The sequence below is a fragment of the Nanorana parkeri genome, unplaced genomic scaffold, assembly GCF_000935625.1.
Source record: "Nanorana parkeri isolate BGI_ZX_2015 unplaced genomic scaffold, ASM93562v1 scaffold107, whole genome shotgun sequence".
In the NCBI taxonomy this organism is placed as follows: Eukaryota; Metazoa; Chordata; class Amphibia; order Anura; family Dicroglossidae; genus Nanorana; species Nanorana parkeri.
In genome coordinates, this window is record NW_017306375.1 from 2,020,160 (window position 1) to 2,036,816 (window position 16,657).

At 43.7% G+C, this 16,657-nt stretch overlaps 1 protein-coding gene across 1 annotated transcript in view; it reads left to right on the forward strand.

Annotated features, from left to right (window-relative positions):
• The window catches only part of HTR4 (5-hydroxytryptamine receptor 4), a 341,073-nt gene that overhangs the window by 224,705 nt on the left and 99,711 nt on the right, over positions 1–16,657 (forward strand). Inside the window, exons 3-4 of the mRNA XM_018553049.1 lie at positions 5,428–5,553; positions 14,758–14,958. Coding sequence (XP_018408551.1) covers positions 5,428–5,553; positions 14,758–14,958 — 327 coding nt within the window. The remainder of the gene's footprint in view (positions 1–5,427; positions 5,554–14,757; positions 14,959–16,657) is intronic.

The window sequence follows — 16,657 nt, forward strand, 5'->3', positions numbered from 1 at the left end:
GATCTGCAGGGGTAACTTAGTGCCATTTAATCCAAATACATCTGATAACAGTTGGTATTCATATATAATGTCCATTGCTAGGAAACATATTCTCTACATTCTTGTTCTATTTATGCAGTTTCATAATCCTTTTAATAGGAATAAATAAGCTTGCTATGGCATGCTGGTTAAACACTATTAACCTGCATGCTTCTTGCATATAATAGCAAAACAAACTTGTCAGCCATTTCGCTCTAGAGTGATCTAAGCTGAAATCTGTACCAGATAAAAGGCACTCACGTGGAAAGAAAACAGGATAGACAGCATGTATTCTAAGTAGACAGGGGATTCCCTAGGTACACAGATCATCACAAATACAGTACAGGGAAGCAATCATTCTAAGACACTATTTACTATGTGACATGCATTAAAAAGGCTGCAATGGTCTTTGACATGCAATGGGATTTGTTGGTAATTTCTACGGATATTGGAAGGCAATGTATTTCAGTGTTGTTGCAGACTTGGGATGCTATTTAGTCTAATGATATGCTTAGACTGTCTTTCTTTAATGTAATGGTAAAATTAAAGAAAAAAGCATATTTTTTACAGTGTCTGTCTTCAATCTGCAAAGTTTGGCATGCATTACCTTTGCAGGTTTGCACAGGGACCCCCAGTATATATACATATTAATATATATATATTACAGGGCTTGAAAAATTTTAGGGGGTCTCACCAGTCAGTCAAAAATTTCACCAGTCAGCATGACCGGACTATAGCCTTGCATCGCCATTTGGATATGCAATATGCGCAGCGGGCCTCCCCGCCACGCTAGTAATATACGTAGCTTGTCAGCAGCCGGACACAGCGCTCGCTGGTTACTATTTAAACCAGCGTGCGCTGTCACTCGTCCGGCACCGATGTCCTCTCGTCACAGACAAGAGGACAAGTTATTTTTCAAGCCCTGTTTTTTACTATATAATGAAAAAAGTACCATAAATTGTGGAAAAAAATATGTTTTCCCTACGTTATGTTAAAAAACATTTATTCTTGCCCATATTTTTGGTAAAATATAAAAGACGGGGTCACATCGGGTAAGTAGACACCAAACATGTCAAACTTTAGATTGCGTGCAGTGTGTGAGCTGAGTAAAGTCAGGTAAAAGACGGCATCTTCAGCCAATTGTTTCACACGTAATAACCGAATGACCTTCGCATCTTGACGCGCGGGTTTATACGTTCGAGCCGATTGGCTGAAGATTTAATTTTTCATCTCGACAGATATCAGTGGGGGGTTGGGAACATCATAACATCATCAATTACAGCTGTTTTCAAAAATAGTTTTATCTCTATTATTTAAATTATAGTTAAAAAAAAAGTATGTGGGGGGATGCTCAATGGGGACAGTATGGAGTCCATTCACTTGCCCATATTTTTGGTAAAATATAAAAGACGGGGTCACATCGGGTAAGTAGACACCAAACATGTCAAACTTTAGATTGCGTGCAGTGTGTGAGCTGAGTAAAGTCAGGTAAAAGACGGCATCTTCAGCCAATTGTTTCACACGTAATAACCGAATGACCTTCGCATCTTGACGCGCGGGTTTATACGTTCGAGCCGATTGGCTGAAGATTTAATTTTTCATCTCGGCACGCTCAGCTATGCTCGCTCTCGCAAGCTGCCGTGCCGCAGAGAAAATGACATGACACACTGCACGCGAAGGCAGCGATCTGTGACACACTGCTTTGCGTGCAGTGTGTCACAGCCTTAAGGGTGCAGGTGGGCTAGTTTGGGGCGTGGGGGGGAAACAGATATCAGTGGGGGGTTGGGAACATCATAACATCATCAATTACAGCTGTTTTCAAAAATAGTTTTATCTCTATTATTTAAATTATAGTTAAAAAAAAAGTATGTGGGGGGATGCTCAATGGGGACAGTATGGAGTCCATTCCCCCCACATACTTTTCTACTATAAATAATAGAGATAAAACTATATTACATACTAGTGTGGAGGCAGGAGGTACACAGGTGTCACAAATACTACTGTCAGTATATTACTCCCCTTCTTCTCCATCACTTCTACAGTACTGTATCCTACAGTCATGGAGAGAAAGGGGAGTGATACACTGATGGTGTCACACACAGCACAGTACCACGATCCCTGTAGGTCTGTGTCGGATCCGGTCATGATTCCCGCCATGGAGCCACCTCGGGACCCCTTTAGTCTCCTCATTGCCACACCTCCCTTGCCGCGCTGCACCGCTGCCAGACTGCCTGCTGGGTAATGCAGTCCTCTGGCCGGCGGCAGCTGTCCCGCTCCTCATTGGGAGAAATTGTCCCTGTAGATGGACTAGATACAGATTAGGGTTTGTGCTGTCCTGTGCAAATGGCATGTGTGTTAACAATAAAGCAGCTCAGGTTAGTGAGAACATTTTGGGGTTGATTTACTAAAGGCAAATGGGCTGTTCACTATGCAAGGCAGTTTGCACTTTGCAAGGGAATTTTCTTTTAGCTTAGTGAGTTGATGAAGCTCTGCTGAGTTCAATTATCTATTCACTAAAGGCAAATCGACTGCTCACTTTGCAAGGGAATTTTCCTTCAGCTATTCTCTTGAAAAGAATAGCCAATCATGTGCAGGGAAAATAAAAATACATTTGTCTTTTCTGGAGCAATGAGCACCATTTTATTTTAGGTAAAAAAAAAAGCACAGTAGAGATTTGTTAAACACACTATAAGAAAAAAGGAGCATGTCCTTGAGCAACAGTGATTGGTACTGAATAGTGGCCCAGTTGTCTTTTCTGCAACAAGGGGCTTCTAGAATCAGGTTATTGAATAAAGTCTTATTCAGTCTGAATTAAAATAATACAATTTCCAAGTACTGAAATCTTGATTAGTAGACTTAAAGTGACGCTAAGCACAAGAGTCAAAATGCATTCAAGTACCCTATTACCAAAAATGTATCTTATTTGTGTATCACTCGGCTGTAGATCCTCAAATCATCTCTGAATTGGTGCTGGCACTGTCCTTCCTTCTGGAGGGTGGTCCCTGTGTGTGTTGTAAAGTAGTCACCACTTCAAGCTCACACTCTAATAGACAATACCTTTAATACAAATTTTTAAAGTAAACGTGAGATTGTAGTCCATCATAGGAGCAGGCTTGGCGTGGTGGCTACTTTACAACACACACAGGGACCATGGGGAACAAAAGTAGCCACCCTCCAGAAGGAAGAACAGCATCAGCAGGAATTCAGAAATAATGTAAGGCTCTATAGTTGAGTGATACACAAATAAGATACATTTTTGTTAATAGTTAAGGCAAGGCTCAAAATTTCAAGTCCTGAGCTACTAGCCAGGCCTTAAGAGTCACTAGCCACCAGTTGCCCCACCTAACCCTTACCCTCCCCCGGCCTTAACTCCGCCCCTAAACACACCCTCTTAAATAATCTTATGATAGTTGTCGCTTGTAAACGGCAGATTAGGGATTGCTGCTGCAGGAAAACGCAAGTTCCTGACACAGGAATCTCTAATCACACCTGAAATATACTGTAGGTGTGAATGGGGCCTTAATATACACATACACTAAAGGTGTCCATACACCTGCTGATTATCGTACGATAATCGCGGGTGATCCCGCGACCGTACGATAATCGGCAGGTGTATGGGCAGCGTGCGACCGCTTCTACTGTAAGGTCGTACGACTTTCTTCTTCCAGGCACGCTGGAAAACCTGCCGAAAATCGTACATTTTTTGGCGGGTTGGTGGCTTGGTGGGAAGACACAGATGCAGACCGTGGAGCTTCTCCCGCAAGTCAAGTGTGCCTGATATGTCAGCTGGCTGTGGGCAATATAGTACCGGCTCGCGGGCCGGAGTTGGTCCGCGGACCGGTACTTGGGAGACCCAAATTTCCACTCGCCCTCACCTTATTTTTACTCGCCAAATGCGAGCAGGTGAGTGGAAATTTTGAGCCCTGGTTAAGGTACTTGAGTGCATTTTTAAGATTTAACTCCTGAGTTTAGTGTCACTTTAAAGACAACAGTATCATGGTACATTGTATAGCAAGTCTCATTGCTGCATAGCGAGATTTGTAATCTGCAGCAGACATACAATATGTCCACTATGTGTCTGCATGCTGACAATTTACATGTTAACAACTTCTTTTTAATATGGCTATATGTCTGCTACTGTATCGCTGTGTAAGCAAATAATGGCCATATTTACATTCATAGGTCAGTGGCAGTGCCTATAGCAGGTTAGAGAGGGCAGCATCAAACCTCAAAATTTACAAGACTGTCTCATCTGTTCGTCTGTGCTGTTAGAATTTAGTTGGTAAAATTAATCAGACAGCATGCTTCCTACAATAGTACATAAAAGCAAGCCTTTCCTGAAAGACATATGGGTGCTGCAAATGCAAATCCTCTTCTAAAGATGCTAATCGTTTGTCTCCAATGCACTAATCAGCTGGGTTCACTAAGGTTTGGAGTATATCTGTATAACTAACTGTAAATTATGTAAAATGTATTTATTTGCATATTTGCTCCAAGTACGTGGTGCATTGGGGCTTTTTTATAAATGTTCCGCCCATCGTATAGCGGGGTCGATGTTGCTCACATGGCACTAGCACCACTAGATGGCGCTGTGGAGTGATGAAAATTTCTATGCTTCCAAGAGCCATCTAGTCAGCCCCATAATTAACCCCTCAGTATTGAAGCAAGTGCATAAACATGACAGCCAGCAAACTAGCATTTGCAGAATGGGAAGTAGCAACGGTGGCCTTCATGTCTTTATTTGGAATGCTTTCTTCTAAGCATTTGTTTTTGCTAAAATATTTGCATGAGGGGGCTGAAGACTGTACTAAAGACCACCATACAGGTATGCCTATACCCTATCACCAACTTTAAAAAAATGCTTACCTGCAGTGTTTTTGACTTTATTAAGAGCCAATTCCCTAACACATCCCCCTCACCTCTTTCATGTCATAGCCCTCTCCTTTTCTGGGAGAGACTAATCACTGTCTGTGTTGGCCAAGCTCTTGTGCTTCTTCCCTTGCCTCCCTACATAACCTGTTATGTAGTAGCCAGAGGAGAAGCAAAGGGGATGCTATAGAGTGTCACTTGAGTGACAGCTCTGAGTCTGCTGAGGTTACTCATATCACACCCAGCAGAAGACTGGATGTGATATCGGCAGGTTCTTTGCATGTCTATACAATTGAGGTTTTGACAGGTAAATAGCATGCATAGTATAAGTTAAATGCACATATAATCATATGGGAATTTTTTGTTGAAGTGAATGGTTTGGTGACAGGATCTCTTTAACATAAGAATATTACATACACAGAATCAGGAGGATGTATACCCTTAGTCAACTGTGTTAAGGCCAGCTTAGTGATAAGCAACTAATATATTCTGTAATATGATATATATTGTGAAGATGAAGCTTTTTCTTTGCTTTGGCAGACCACATGAGGGATTCGGTGTAGGGGAGAAGATAGTTCTCATCACCTTCATCTCAGCAGTAATTCTGATGACCACTCTGGGTAACCTTCTAGTGATGGTGGCAGTATGCCGGGATAGGCAACTGAGGTGAGTCTTGAAACAGCATGATCTTTAATACATTTATGATGATAAAAATAATGCTAAAGATTAAATATAATGTATTTACTATATGGTTCTGTGTAAAGACCAAGTCTGCCAAAAAAGATGATATTCAATATTTGGTTGTCAGTGAACTGAATCATCTACTGGCATCAACTCAAGACTTATGGGAAATTTTGCAGCAATGTTTCCCCACCAGAGCTCCAGATTCTAATAGTACCAGCCCAGTCTTGGTGAGGTATACCTGCAAATATGTTTTTTTTTTCCAAGGCATGATGTACTTGTCTTAAATGAAACGCAGACATCACAAACCTTTTCTTATATGTGATCATATTCAATCTATATCCAACCTAATTCAAGAGGTGGATTAAATCTGTTATACACATTATGCACACATTTTTCATCATGTTTAGCAAAAATACGTTGTGAAACAACAAACTGCATTGCACTGCAAAATAAATTATGAAAAGCCTGCCAAGCTATACTAAATGCTGAAAAATTAGATCAACCATTGGGTTATACAGTAGATATGCCCAGAAGCAGAATATAATGCTGGACTCAGGAGACCTTGATATTGCTGTTGGACTCCCAGAGACCAGCAAGATATGCATCTCTAAACCCATAAAACAAAATGTTAATATATTGCAGCTTATTAATCCTTAAAGGAGAATTATGGGGAGAGTGAAATACGCTCATCCCCATAATTAGAGCCCACGTGTAACACTGCAGCTGTTACATGTCGGCTCTATAGATTGAGAACTGAACGATCACAAACTGTTGACCGCTCAGTTCCTGATCTTCTCCCTGCGGAAAGTGGTGACTGTCAGTCACAGCTCCATGCAGGGATGCCCCCCTCCCCTCTCCATTCCTCCAGCGCTGACTGGAGGGATGGATGGGGCACTGCTGGCTTTGCCTCTAGAGAGGCAGAGCCAGCTGTCAATCAGGCAGTGGGGGGGGGATCTAGACAATATTGTCAGGATCTTTCCCGGCTGCAGGCTTTTCACAGTTTTGGGTCACATTAATAAATGTCCTCCTGTGACCCCAAAGAGAACTACAGGCAAAAAAGGTTGGGCCATAATTATCTTTTAAATGTGGTGGTTGCATTTGTGGGGGGGGGGGTTTAGATCTTCTCCCTGCAGAAAGTGGTGACTGTCAGTGGGGTGGTATGTGAGATCGCACTCACAGAGTCGGATAGAAGTGACATTTCAAGACCGATCAGCTGTTCCAGGACAGATCGGTTTTCCTGCACATGCGATTTGCGATGCCGATCTGCCCTGGAACAGCTGAGAAAGCGTTGGAATGCTTCATCTATTGGCGGTCACACATTCCACCACCACCACGTCACCGGTCACACATTCTAACATAGTCACGAACTTTGATAGAACACCGCCATCAGGGGGGTATAGCTGGTACCCATGTGGGAGGTCTGGGCAGCCTGGGGGGCCCCTAACATGAGTGTCAGCTGTACCAGAGGCGGCATGGCAGAGGTGACAGGGGAGGGGGTGGAGGAGGCCGGGCCCCAGCAGCAGCAGGTAAGAAGAGTTGGGAGGAGGTACAGGGAAAGGGACCCCAACAACCAGCCCACCTGGGACCCTGCAAAACCCACCATAGAGAGTCTCAGGTGGGCTATGCAGGATCTATGGTGTGCTCTGCAGGGTCTCAGGTAAGTCCAGAGTCCAGCACGCTACTGCAACATTAGAGACCACTGGGGGGGTTGGGGGGCCAGTGTGATCTGCTCCCGCACACCCTCCTCCCCCCCGGCTTGTGAGGGGGCTCAAGATAAAATCTTGCACCAGGGCCCTTTGGTTATTCGGTCTACCACTGGTTAGATGGACCAGTAGATTTAGATATACTTAACAAAAAAATTAAATCTGAACAGCTAACAAGTTTTAAGCAGTTAGAGCAACAGTTGTTTCCTCCTGGGATGGTTTTACAAAAATGAATAAAGGCTGACCATTGTCAGTGTTAAATGGTTTGTCTCATCCCTCTATCTGCCACTTTTCTGGACAGCTTGGTCTGTTAAAGGAAGTTAAAAAATAACAGACTTAACGGCCAGGTGGAAAAAAAGAAAAAAAAGAAAGTAATCCAGCCACTACATCTAAAACTTGATAAGTTGCAATATATTGGAAAAAAAAAGTATGTTGCCATAAAGCTATATAAAATATGTCTGTCTTTATGAAAACACAATGTAGCCCTGTTATGGGATCAGCTCCTTTAAGAGAAAAGATATTGCAGCTGCAGGTGGAGCCAGAGAGCACAGCTTTGTGGGGATTGTGGACACAGCCACTGAGGAATTAAAAATGAAAATGGATACTTAAACTACAATTCCCAGAGTGTTACAGGGGGGGGAGGGAAGTAAACTCTGGGGGCTAAAGGTTGCTGGGCGGAGTCTAGATGACTGTCTATACAGTCTCTGTGTTATGCTGTGTAGAGATAAATGTTGATGTTGTATACTGCTATTCAGATTATTATATACAGTAAATAGTTATTTAAAATCTCACAAGGTGTGCTGGTGTGCTGTGGATTCATTGTTTGTGGTGTGTCACAGAGGTGATACAGAAGACCCGATCATCCAGCGGCTCCTTCGGGGGTGAGCGCTACAACTTGTATAAAACCTGTATTCAAATTCAAAACACTGAGGGGGATTTATCAAAACTGGAGCAGACAAAATCTGGAGCAGCTGTAATGTCAACCAATCAGCTTCGATCTTTCATTTTCAAATCTTACTGAACAATCTGCAGAGAGAAGCTGATTGGTTCCAATGGGCAACTGCCCCAGATTCTGTCTGCTCCAGTTTTGATAACTCTCCCTCTATCATTTATATAGCTTTATTGCAACAGACTCCTTGAAATCATATTATGATACAAGAGGGTTAGCCAGGAATAGTTTCTCTGTTAGAGTTAGGCAGTACAGTGGTGTCACGACTTCCAGCCCACTAATTAGACAGTAACACACTTAATAGCCACCCACTCTGCCCTCTCGTGCTGTCTGTGTGTTAATTTGCAGCACATTTGCATACAATAGGGCCTGATTGGCTTCTAGTGTTGCCCCTTCCCCTCCCAATCTTGATTTCTGTGTAAAGGATTCCAGAAGATAGAGATAATGCAAAAATATGCAAGGGCTACACAATTGCATTTTTTAAAATATTTGCCTGTAATTCAACATAGTTGTGAAAATTGTACAGAATCCCAGTGATGAAGAGGAAATGATAACTAAGAACTTTTTTGGCAACTACAGAAAATACCTGTCGATCTTGCCAGATCTTGTCCTGGTTGCTTCCTGTTAACTGCCATAATGTATGTACGGTAGCTGTGAGAAAAAACCTAGGTAGGAACGTTGTGAATATGTTTCAGCAAGAGAATGGTCTTCTGCACTTGTGCAATAGGTACATCGCTTCTCGGCCTTTTGGCTAAGATCAAGTGTAGTATCCGTTCTTATCAGTTGTTGGAGGGGAGAGGATGTTGCCACCCGATGGGAGAACATTCTAGTACCCTCTGACGTAATGGTGGGTGTCGGAGGACGGTTCGGTCCACTGCTAGTTGCGTCAGGCCCTGATGTACGGGTAGACCCTAGACAGTGGGAGGACCCCCGACGGCACTACCTCCTGATGTGAGCGGAGAACCACGGGGTCTGGCCCGAGGGTTCGGGGGGCGGCAGAAGCCTGTGGTGTTGTGCCCCCTGGGGGTGGCGTCCCAGGGGTGCTGAGGAAGTCACATGGGTGTGGGACCCCACATCACTCACTGGCACTTGGTCACACACCACCTTGCAATTTTCTGCACTTCGCCTCCAAGACAGGCCTTATGGCTAGTCTGGGGCAATATTTTTGCACTCCGGCCCCTAAGGCCTGTCAGAGTGGTGCACTGGCACTTTAGATTTATTTAAGCACTCTATCCACGATTGGCACTTTTTTATTTTACTATTTGACCCACAGATGCTGAAGGTGCAGGTTTCTTCGGGGCCTATTCCTGATGCTGGGAGGAGATTCTGTGCCTCCTATGGGGTTCTCTGTCTCCTCCCACCCAGGAGGGGGGTTTCTCTGCCTAGTACTGCGAGGGACCCGCTCCGGCAGGTCCCCGAAGGAAATGGGTCCACCGGCCTTCGGGTTGGTGGGCCAACAGTCTCAACCCCTGTCAGGAGCCTTGCGCCCCAGGGGGTCGGGAAAGTAGGTCCATTCTTTGGAAGGACCTTGCACCCTTGTGCACGTTTTTGTGTGCTGTGATTTCACGGTTCACTTTTTTTGTTCACAGGGGGAAGTTTGATGCACGTCCACGGGCTTCGACAAAAAAAAAATAGGTACAGTTCAACAGTAGACTGCCGGATTTTGAATGGAAGCATCACACTCCATTTAAAGGAGAACTATGAGGTGAGTGATTTTCACTCATCCTCATAGTTCTAGCCGACCTGTGACAATGAAACTGTCACAGGTCGGCTCAGTAGATCAGGAAGTGAGCAAACACATACTGGCGTTCGCTCACTTCTCGATCCTGTCACGGCAGAGAGCCGTGACAGGGGAGGGACTGGATTCACCCCTCCCCTGTCCGTCACTCCAGCGCTGACTGGCGGAACGGACGGGGGAGGGGGCGGGTACAGCTGGCTCTGCCTCTAGATAGCTGGGTGGACATAATTGTCGGGACCCGTTTCAGCTGCGGCTGTAGCTCACGGTATACTCAGCTCTGGGTGACGAGATGACACTAGTTTGTGTCCTGCCATTACCCTTAGGAGAACTATGGGGAAAACCCCATAGGTCTCCTTTAATAGTTTGGATACATCTTTAATCAATGTAGGGTTGACAGTATAGAAATAGCCAACACATTTTTGGGGCTCATACAAATACCCCCTTTATCAAGGCTTACTGAGGGAGAACATATATCAGGACTGTAATGGTTTGAAATGACACCATTTTGTCCAGTATGTGAGAATGCATAGAGCTCTTCAGGACTGTTTTGGCATTTTAAAAGAAGAGTGATTTACCACTGACCCTTTAGACACTTTGTGCAGAAGTAATGTAACGTTTTTGTAAAAAGAATAGCAAAGCCTTTTTCTGTATTGCAATACAACTGCTAGTACAGAAACTACCAAACTGCAACTGAAGGTACACACAATCATACTTTTTCCTTATCAGAAGCTGGCTTTCATCCGTGGCTATCTTGGTTTATGACAGGAATAGCTAAAGAGCATTTAGTACAGTGGATGGTTTCTTATCACTGTGATATAGATTTGCCAGGCTTGGCTGAGATCATCTTTACAGTATGGCATTTAAAAAGCTGAAAATGTATCTTTTCTTTATGTTTCCTGAACCACAAAGCACCTTCTTCTCTGCAGAGAACCAACCGCTAATTAGAGGCAAGAACAGCGCTGTCATATTCTGGGAGTCTCGTTACATAGAGACTCAACCCTGTCTGTAATTTTAGATAAATATATCATGAAAATTAGCCTTTTGCTGCTTATTTCTTTCAGCTAATTCTTCTAAGTTTGTCACCTGTCAGGATTCTAGGAATGAACATAATGAGTCTGTAATCTCTTAAGAGAGTAAAGAAAAAGCTCAAATATGTATTGTTACAGATGCCCTGGAAGTATTATGCATTGAGCTAGACTATTAATCATTAATAATAAAAGCTGAAGGCTAAAAGGCTGAAGGCTGTTAAAGTAAGCGTTTGTGATGTTGCTAGCTTATATAAAAACATAACTGAAACTAGTTATGCATTAAAAAAATATACTTCTGTGATGATGTTTATTTAACCAGGTCGTGGTATGGCTTACAATATTTAGTGAGTTTTAGCTTGGCTTGTTTTGTAATGTTTATCATGTTTCACCTTTCATCCAAGTGGCTTCCTCAGACCACATGGATGATTGGTAAAACCTCAATACACCATTGCAAGTACCGATGAACTACTACTAACTTTTATATATTTTTACAAATAACTAGCACCTTAGGTGCAGGGAAAGATTGGGAACTTTTGGTCTGGGAGGCAAACACACCCAACTAGCCTTTTCATAGTAGAAATGAACTAAAGAAAGTGCAACATACAATGTGTGCCGCAGTGTTTGGTGGTCATGGTGATAGTGGGTATTGTCTTGAAGAACCTGGGTCATTCCATACCATCATCACATTTAGTTTGTATAATTCAGCTTCCATTTTTGACTTCCTTTGCAGCTTTTTGCATTCAGTTGCAAAACATATCAGAACAACAAAGGAAGTTGATGATAGAAGACTTACATGTGTCAGGTGCTGTGTTCACATGACTAAAGAAAGAACGGATAGTTGTATAATGCTCATTAGCTGTCACTGGCTGCAGGCCCCAGTCCAGTATATCTTTTTTTATCCTTGCCGGTTGCAAATGTTTCCCAGCCCCCTTGTCCAGTCCTTATCATTGTGCTGTTGTTTATCATTTTCCAATCAGCTGTCGGGGATGGGCTGCTGACCAAGTTGCTGATCATCCCCGCCATGCGTCTTGGGCTCCACTGCCACTGGCTTGTTAGCCCCTTAGTGATAGCAATAAAGCTAAGTAAAAAAATGTGTTAAAACAAATTTATGTTAAATAAAATAAACTAAAAAACACCCAAAAATGTTTTTAAAATCACCTGACTTTGTGTACACACAGACATACAGTAATACCTTGGTTTACAAGTAACTTGGTTTGAGAGCGTTTTGCAAGACAAGCAAACATTTCTGAAAAATTTTGCCTTGATATACAAGCAAATGTCTTGCAATAAGAGCAAAATTTTGTAGAAAAGCGCCACCCGAATAAGGCTGTAGCTGTGTGAGCGATGAGTCTGTTTAACGACAACACAATGTCACATTGGATAGATTCCTTGTTAAGGTTTCACGAAATGAAAAAGATTCCATTGAGTCAAGAGATAGCAGTGATTCCGTTAGTGATAGTGAAAGTCGTCCTACACAATAATCCTTCTCTCTCTCGTCCCCCTCACACCAACCACAAAGGTATGGGTAATTGGTTTATTTGTCTTTATATTTTGTACAGTATTATATTACAGTACAGTATTGTAATCATTTGTATATGAATATTTTTGGGTTGTGGAACGAATCATCTGAATTTCCATTATTTCCTATGGGGAAGTTCGCTTTGATATACAAGCGCTTTGGATTACAAGCATGCTTCCGGAACGAATTATGCTCGTAAACCAAGGTATTACTGTATACCAAACACACGTTGGATGTGCCTAAAAAAAATGCCCCACACATATTGGGTATCACCGTACAAGCTGGAGTGAGCGCAATAATTCTAGGGCCATTATTTATGGAGCCACTTCAGGTGGGTGGCCATTTTTAAACTTCTGCCCCCTGAGGCAGTTATACCAAGAACACAGCTGCGGCTGCAGCCGCATTCTTAGTACCAGTGTAATCAGCTGGCAATTGCTGTTCAGGTAGAATCGATCGGGCCGCTATACATCATACAACAATGTTTGTGCCAAGCAGCGGAGTGTGCCCTCCCCCCTCTGCCACCGCCGCCTACACTGGGCATCGATTGGAGGGAGATCAGCAAGCTTTTAGCCGCTAATTTCTCCTCTGATCACTGGACCCGGAAAGTGATGTGCATTACATCACTTCCGGTGTCAATGTTTACATTCCCTGGCTCCTGCGGCCAAGAGAAAAAGATGGTGAAGCAGATTGCTGCTTCATCAGCTTCTGATGTTTCCATAAAGAGGACCTGTCACATTATATTTGCTATTACATAGCCGCGGTGAAAGCCGCAGCTGGCCAAATGGCCGTCCATTGGCCGGCCGACAGCCTGCTTCTGACAGCTGGGTGTGGCCATCCGCCATCTCACGGCTGGCTCCGGCCACTTTCAGAGAGATCAGCGTCCCTGGTTACCAGCTAACCAGGGACGCTGTCATTACACACTGAGAGTGGCCTCTCCGTGTTCTCAGTGTGTAATGACAGATGGTGTTCCTGGTTACCAGGTAACCAGGAACGCCATCTGTCATTCCTCCCCCGGACGCTCTGGGAGTCTAATAGGTTTCCGGCCTATTACCTATAAATCACCATAGGAATGCATAGCTAGATTCTGCACCCGCCCACTGCTGCTGTCAATCAGCAGAGGGGGACCTGCAGTTCTCCATCAGGTCCCCCCTCTGGTGATTGACAGCAGCAGAGGGTGGGTGCAATAGCTAGTTTGCTATTGGCTATTGCAAAGTGAAATAGCCAATAGGAATCTAGCTATGCATTTCTATGGTGTGTTCTTTTTTTAAATTTGACGGCAGCAGAACCGCCCGGCCAATAGAAAACAATTGGGTGGAGCTAGCTGTCACTGCTAGCTCTGCACAATCGTTTTCTAATTATTATTTTTTTACTATTTTTCTATTCTGCTCGGTTCCACAGAGGGACCAAGCAGAACAGCCGAGCCAAATGCCGCTCAGCGGCATTCGGCTGTTTACTCACAGCTGTTCGGCATCTATGAGAATAGACCGAACAGCAGCAAGTAGCCTGCCGGAGGTTCAGCTTAGCCGATCCAGATGTTGGATCGGCTGAGTCGAACTCCTTCTGCACTTTGGGTCGGCCGAACATGCGGAGCATGTTTTGGGATCCCAAAAAAGAATACCACTTCTTTGCATATGACTCTCTTCATTAGACTAAGATTATATTGGCCCACTTACATCTAGGCTTGCTTAATGCAGCACGCAGTAAAGAAAACACATAGGTGTGAATGGACCCTTATAGCTCCACTTTGAGCCCCATCCTAAATTGCAGTGCATAGAAGTGAACTAGCCACATGGGAAATAATGAAATATCTACTTTACATTTTATGTGTTTTCATGCAGGAAAAGAAAGTATGAATAGACCCTAAAGCTCTTCCTGAATTCCTTTTTATTCATTGGGAAAATTCTGTCAAGACCACAATGATTAGAGCCATGGTGAAAGACTAGGCTTGGGATGTTGCGGTTTATTATCCTACTGCAGTTCCTGATTGTTAAGCATACAGAAAGTTATTGGATCACATTTATCCATAACAGATTTATTTTTGGTTGGACTTTTTGGCCGGTTTGCACCTAAATGTTGCGCTAAATGGATGATACCAAAAATGCTGCAGTGCAAGGCCGCCGGGAGGTATGTTGGGGTGCCATTCAAATGCCATTCAACACACCTAATGTACAGTATTGTGAATTTAGTGCAGGAAACCGCCCCTTAATCAGTCTCATACTATGTGTGACATTTTGTATTTTAATTTGCAGGAAAATTAAAACCAATTACTTCATTGTGTCGCTTGCATTCGCTGACTTGCTGGTGTCAGTATTAGTGATGCCATTTGGAGCCATTGAGTTAATCCAGGATAAGTGGATTTATGGGGAGATGTTCTGCTTGGTACGAACCTCACTCGATGTTCTCCTAACCACAGCTTCTATCCTCCACCTCTGCTGTATTTCACTAGACAGGTATGTGCCATGAATGTCTACTAAATGGCCTGTGAGCCAACTGTCTGCAATACATTATATATCTTACATTTGCTGTCTAAAAGTCTTCTTTTATCTATATAACAGTTTTTGGAGGGAGCTTTTAACCTTTCAGGCTCTGTGAAATGCTTTACAATGCTAATTTTAAAAATCTGTTCAGTCTCTATGGTAACATGGTTCTCTTCCGTATATATGTTAAAACGGTATAAAATTGTACGGTATCTGAAGTGTAATATATTTTTGGATCCCATTTTCATTATTTATAAAAATGAAAAGAGATTTTTTTCACTGCTTGTCATTTATCAATCAATGTATGTCCTGTTTATTTATATTTCTAGGTAAAGATAAGAACTTAATGATATAACGCTGTAAATGGGAAACATTAATTGACTCTACTAATGCTTTTGCTGTTGTGCATGATAAAGACAGTAGGCCATAAAGAAAGGAAAAAGAAAGAAAGCCCATGGTTGTCAGCTCTGACCTCATTATACTTGTGTTTTGGACTGCAACCTGTGTAACACTAATATGTTCTACACCAGTGGTTCTCAACTACTGGGCCATGGCCTGTCACTGGGCCACAACTTTCTTGGCAGGCTGCAGCTTCCTGTCTACTCCAGCCAGGATAGGCCTGAGTATAGTGCTGTTTACCTAGTGCTGTTAACCCAGGCCATGTGCCCACATCTATTGTTTGATGCCTCAGAGTTCCAAATATTTTTTTCAAATTCATCGTCTGCTATGTCCCCACCTGCCCACCAGCATCACTGCTATTCCTGTAATTTTTTAGCCTGCACTTGCTGGCTGTAGGTGGATGTGAATAATAGCTGAGTAATTTGGCTCAGCCCCTGCACTACCCACAGCCTCCTGCAGATGCAGTCTTGAACTAAGTCGCTAAGACTTCAGGCAAGCTATAAGCAATAAGAAAGAGGGCTGCAGTCTGCGATGATGCAGAAGTGAGCAGTGTTAGCAGCAAGTTGCAGGGCTAGTGGCTTTGAAAGAGGGTGGCAGGGGATGTAGAGCTGAGCATTGTTGGAAGGGGATGCACAGTTATGCAGTGTTGAAGAGGGTTGCAGAGATGAGCAGTGTTGGAGTGGAAGCAAAGGGTGCAGAAGTGAGCAGTGCTGAAAGATTGTTGCAGGTGGTTCAGGGGTGATATGTATTGGAAGAGGGTTGCAGGGGTGAGCAGTGTTGGAAGATTGTTGATGGGGGTGCAGGGGTGAACCCTGGCTGGGGGTGCCCAACTGCAGTGTCTTAGAAGCTGGGTGTTAGATTGTTGGGAAGCACCAGTGTCCCCTCTCCACCTGCAGCAGCAAAAGTGGCAAAGAAACTGGGGGAGTCAGTAGCAGCAAGGTGAGTGGAGGAAACCTACATACCTGAATAATAACCATCTAGCACTGTTAACTAAAAAAAAGCGTGAGGTTCCCCCCCAATTCATAACAGACCCTTTAGGTCTGGTAGGAATGTTAGGAGGGACCCCCCCAAGTTAAAACACAAAACAAAGTGCGTGGGGTTCCCTTCAAAATCCCTACCAGACCCTTGAGGTCTGGTAGGAATTTTAAGGGGGAACCCCAGCCCCCAAAAATAAGGAAAAACAGTCCTACCTAACAGTCCTACCAGACCCTTGATCCGAGCACTGGCCTGGCAGGGCAGGAAAGGGGGGGGGGGCGACCGGGGGCCCCCCCCC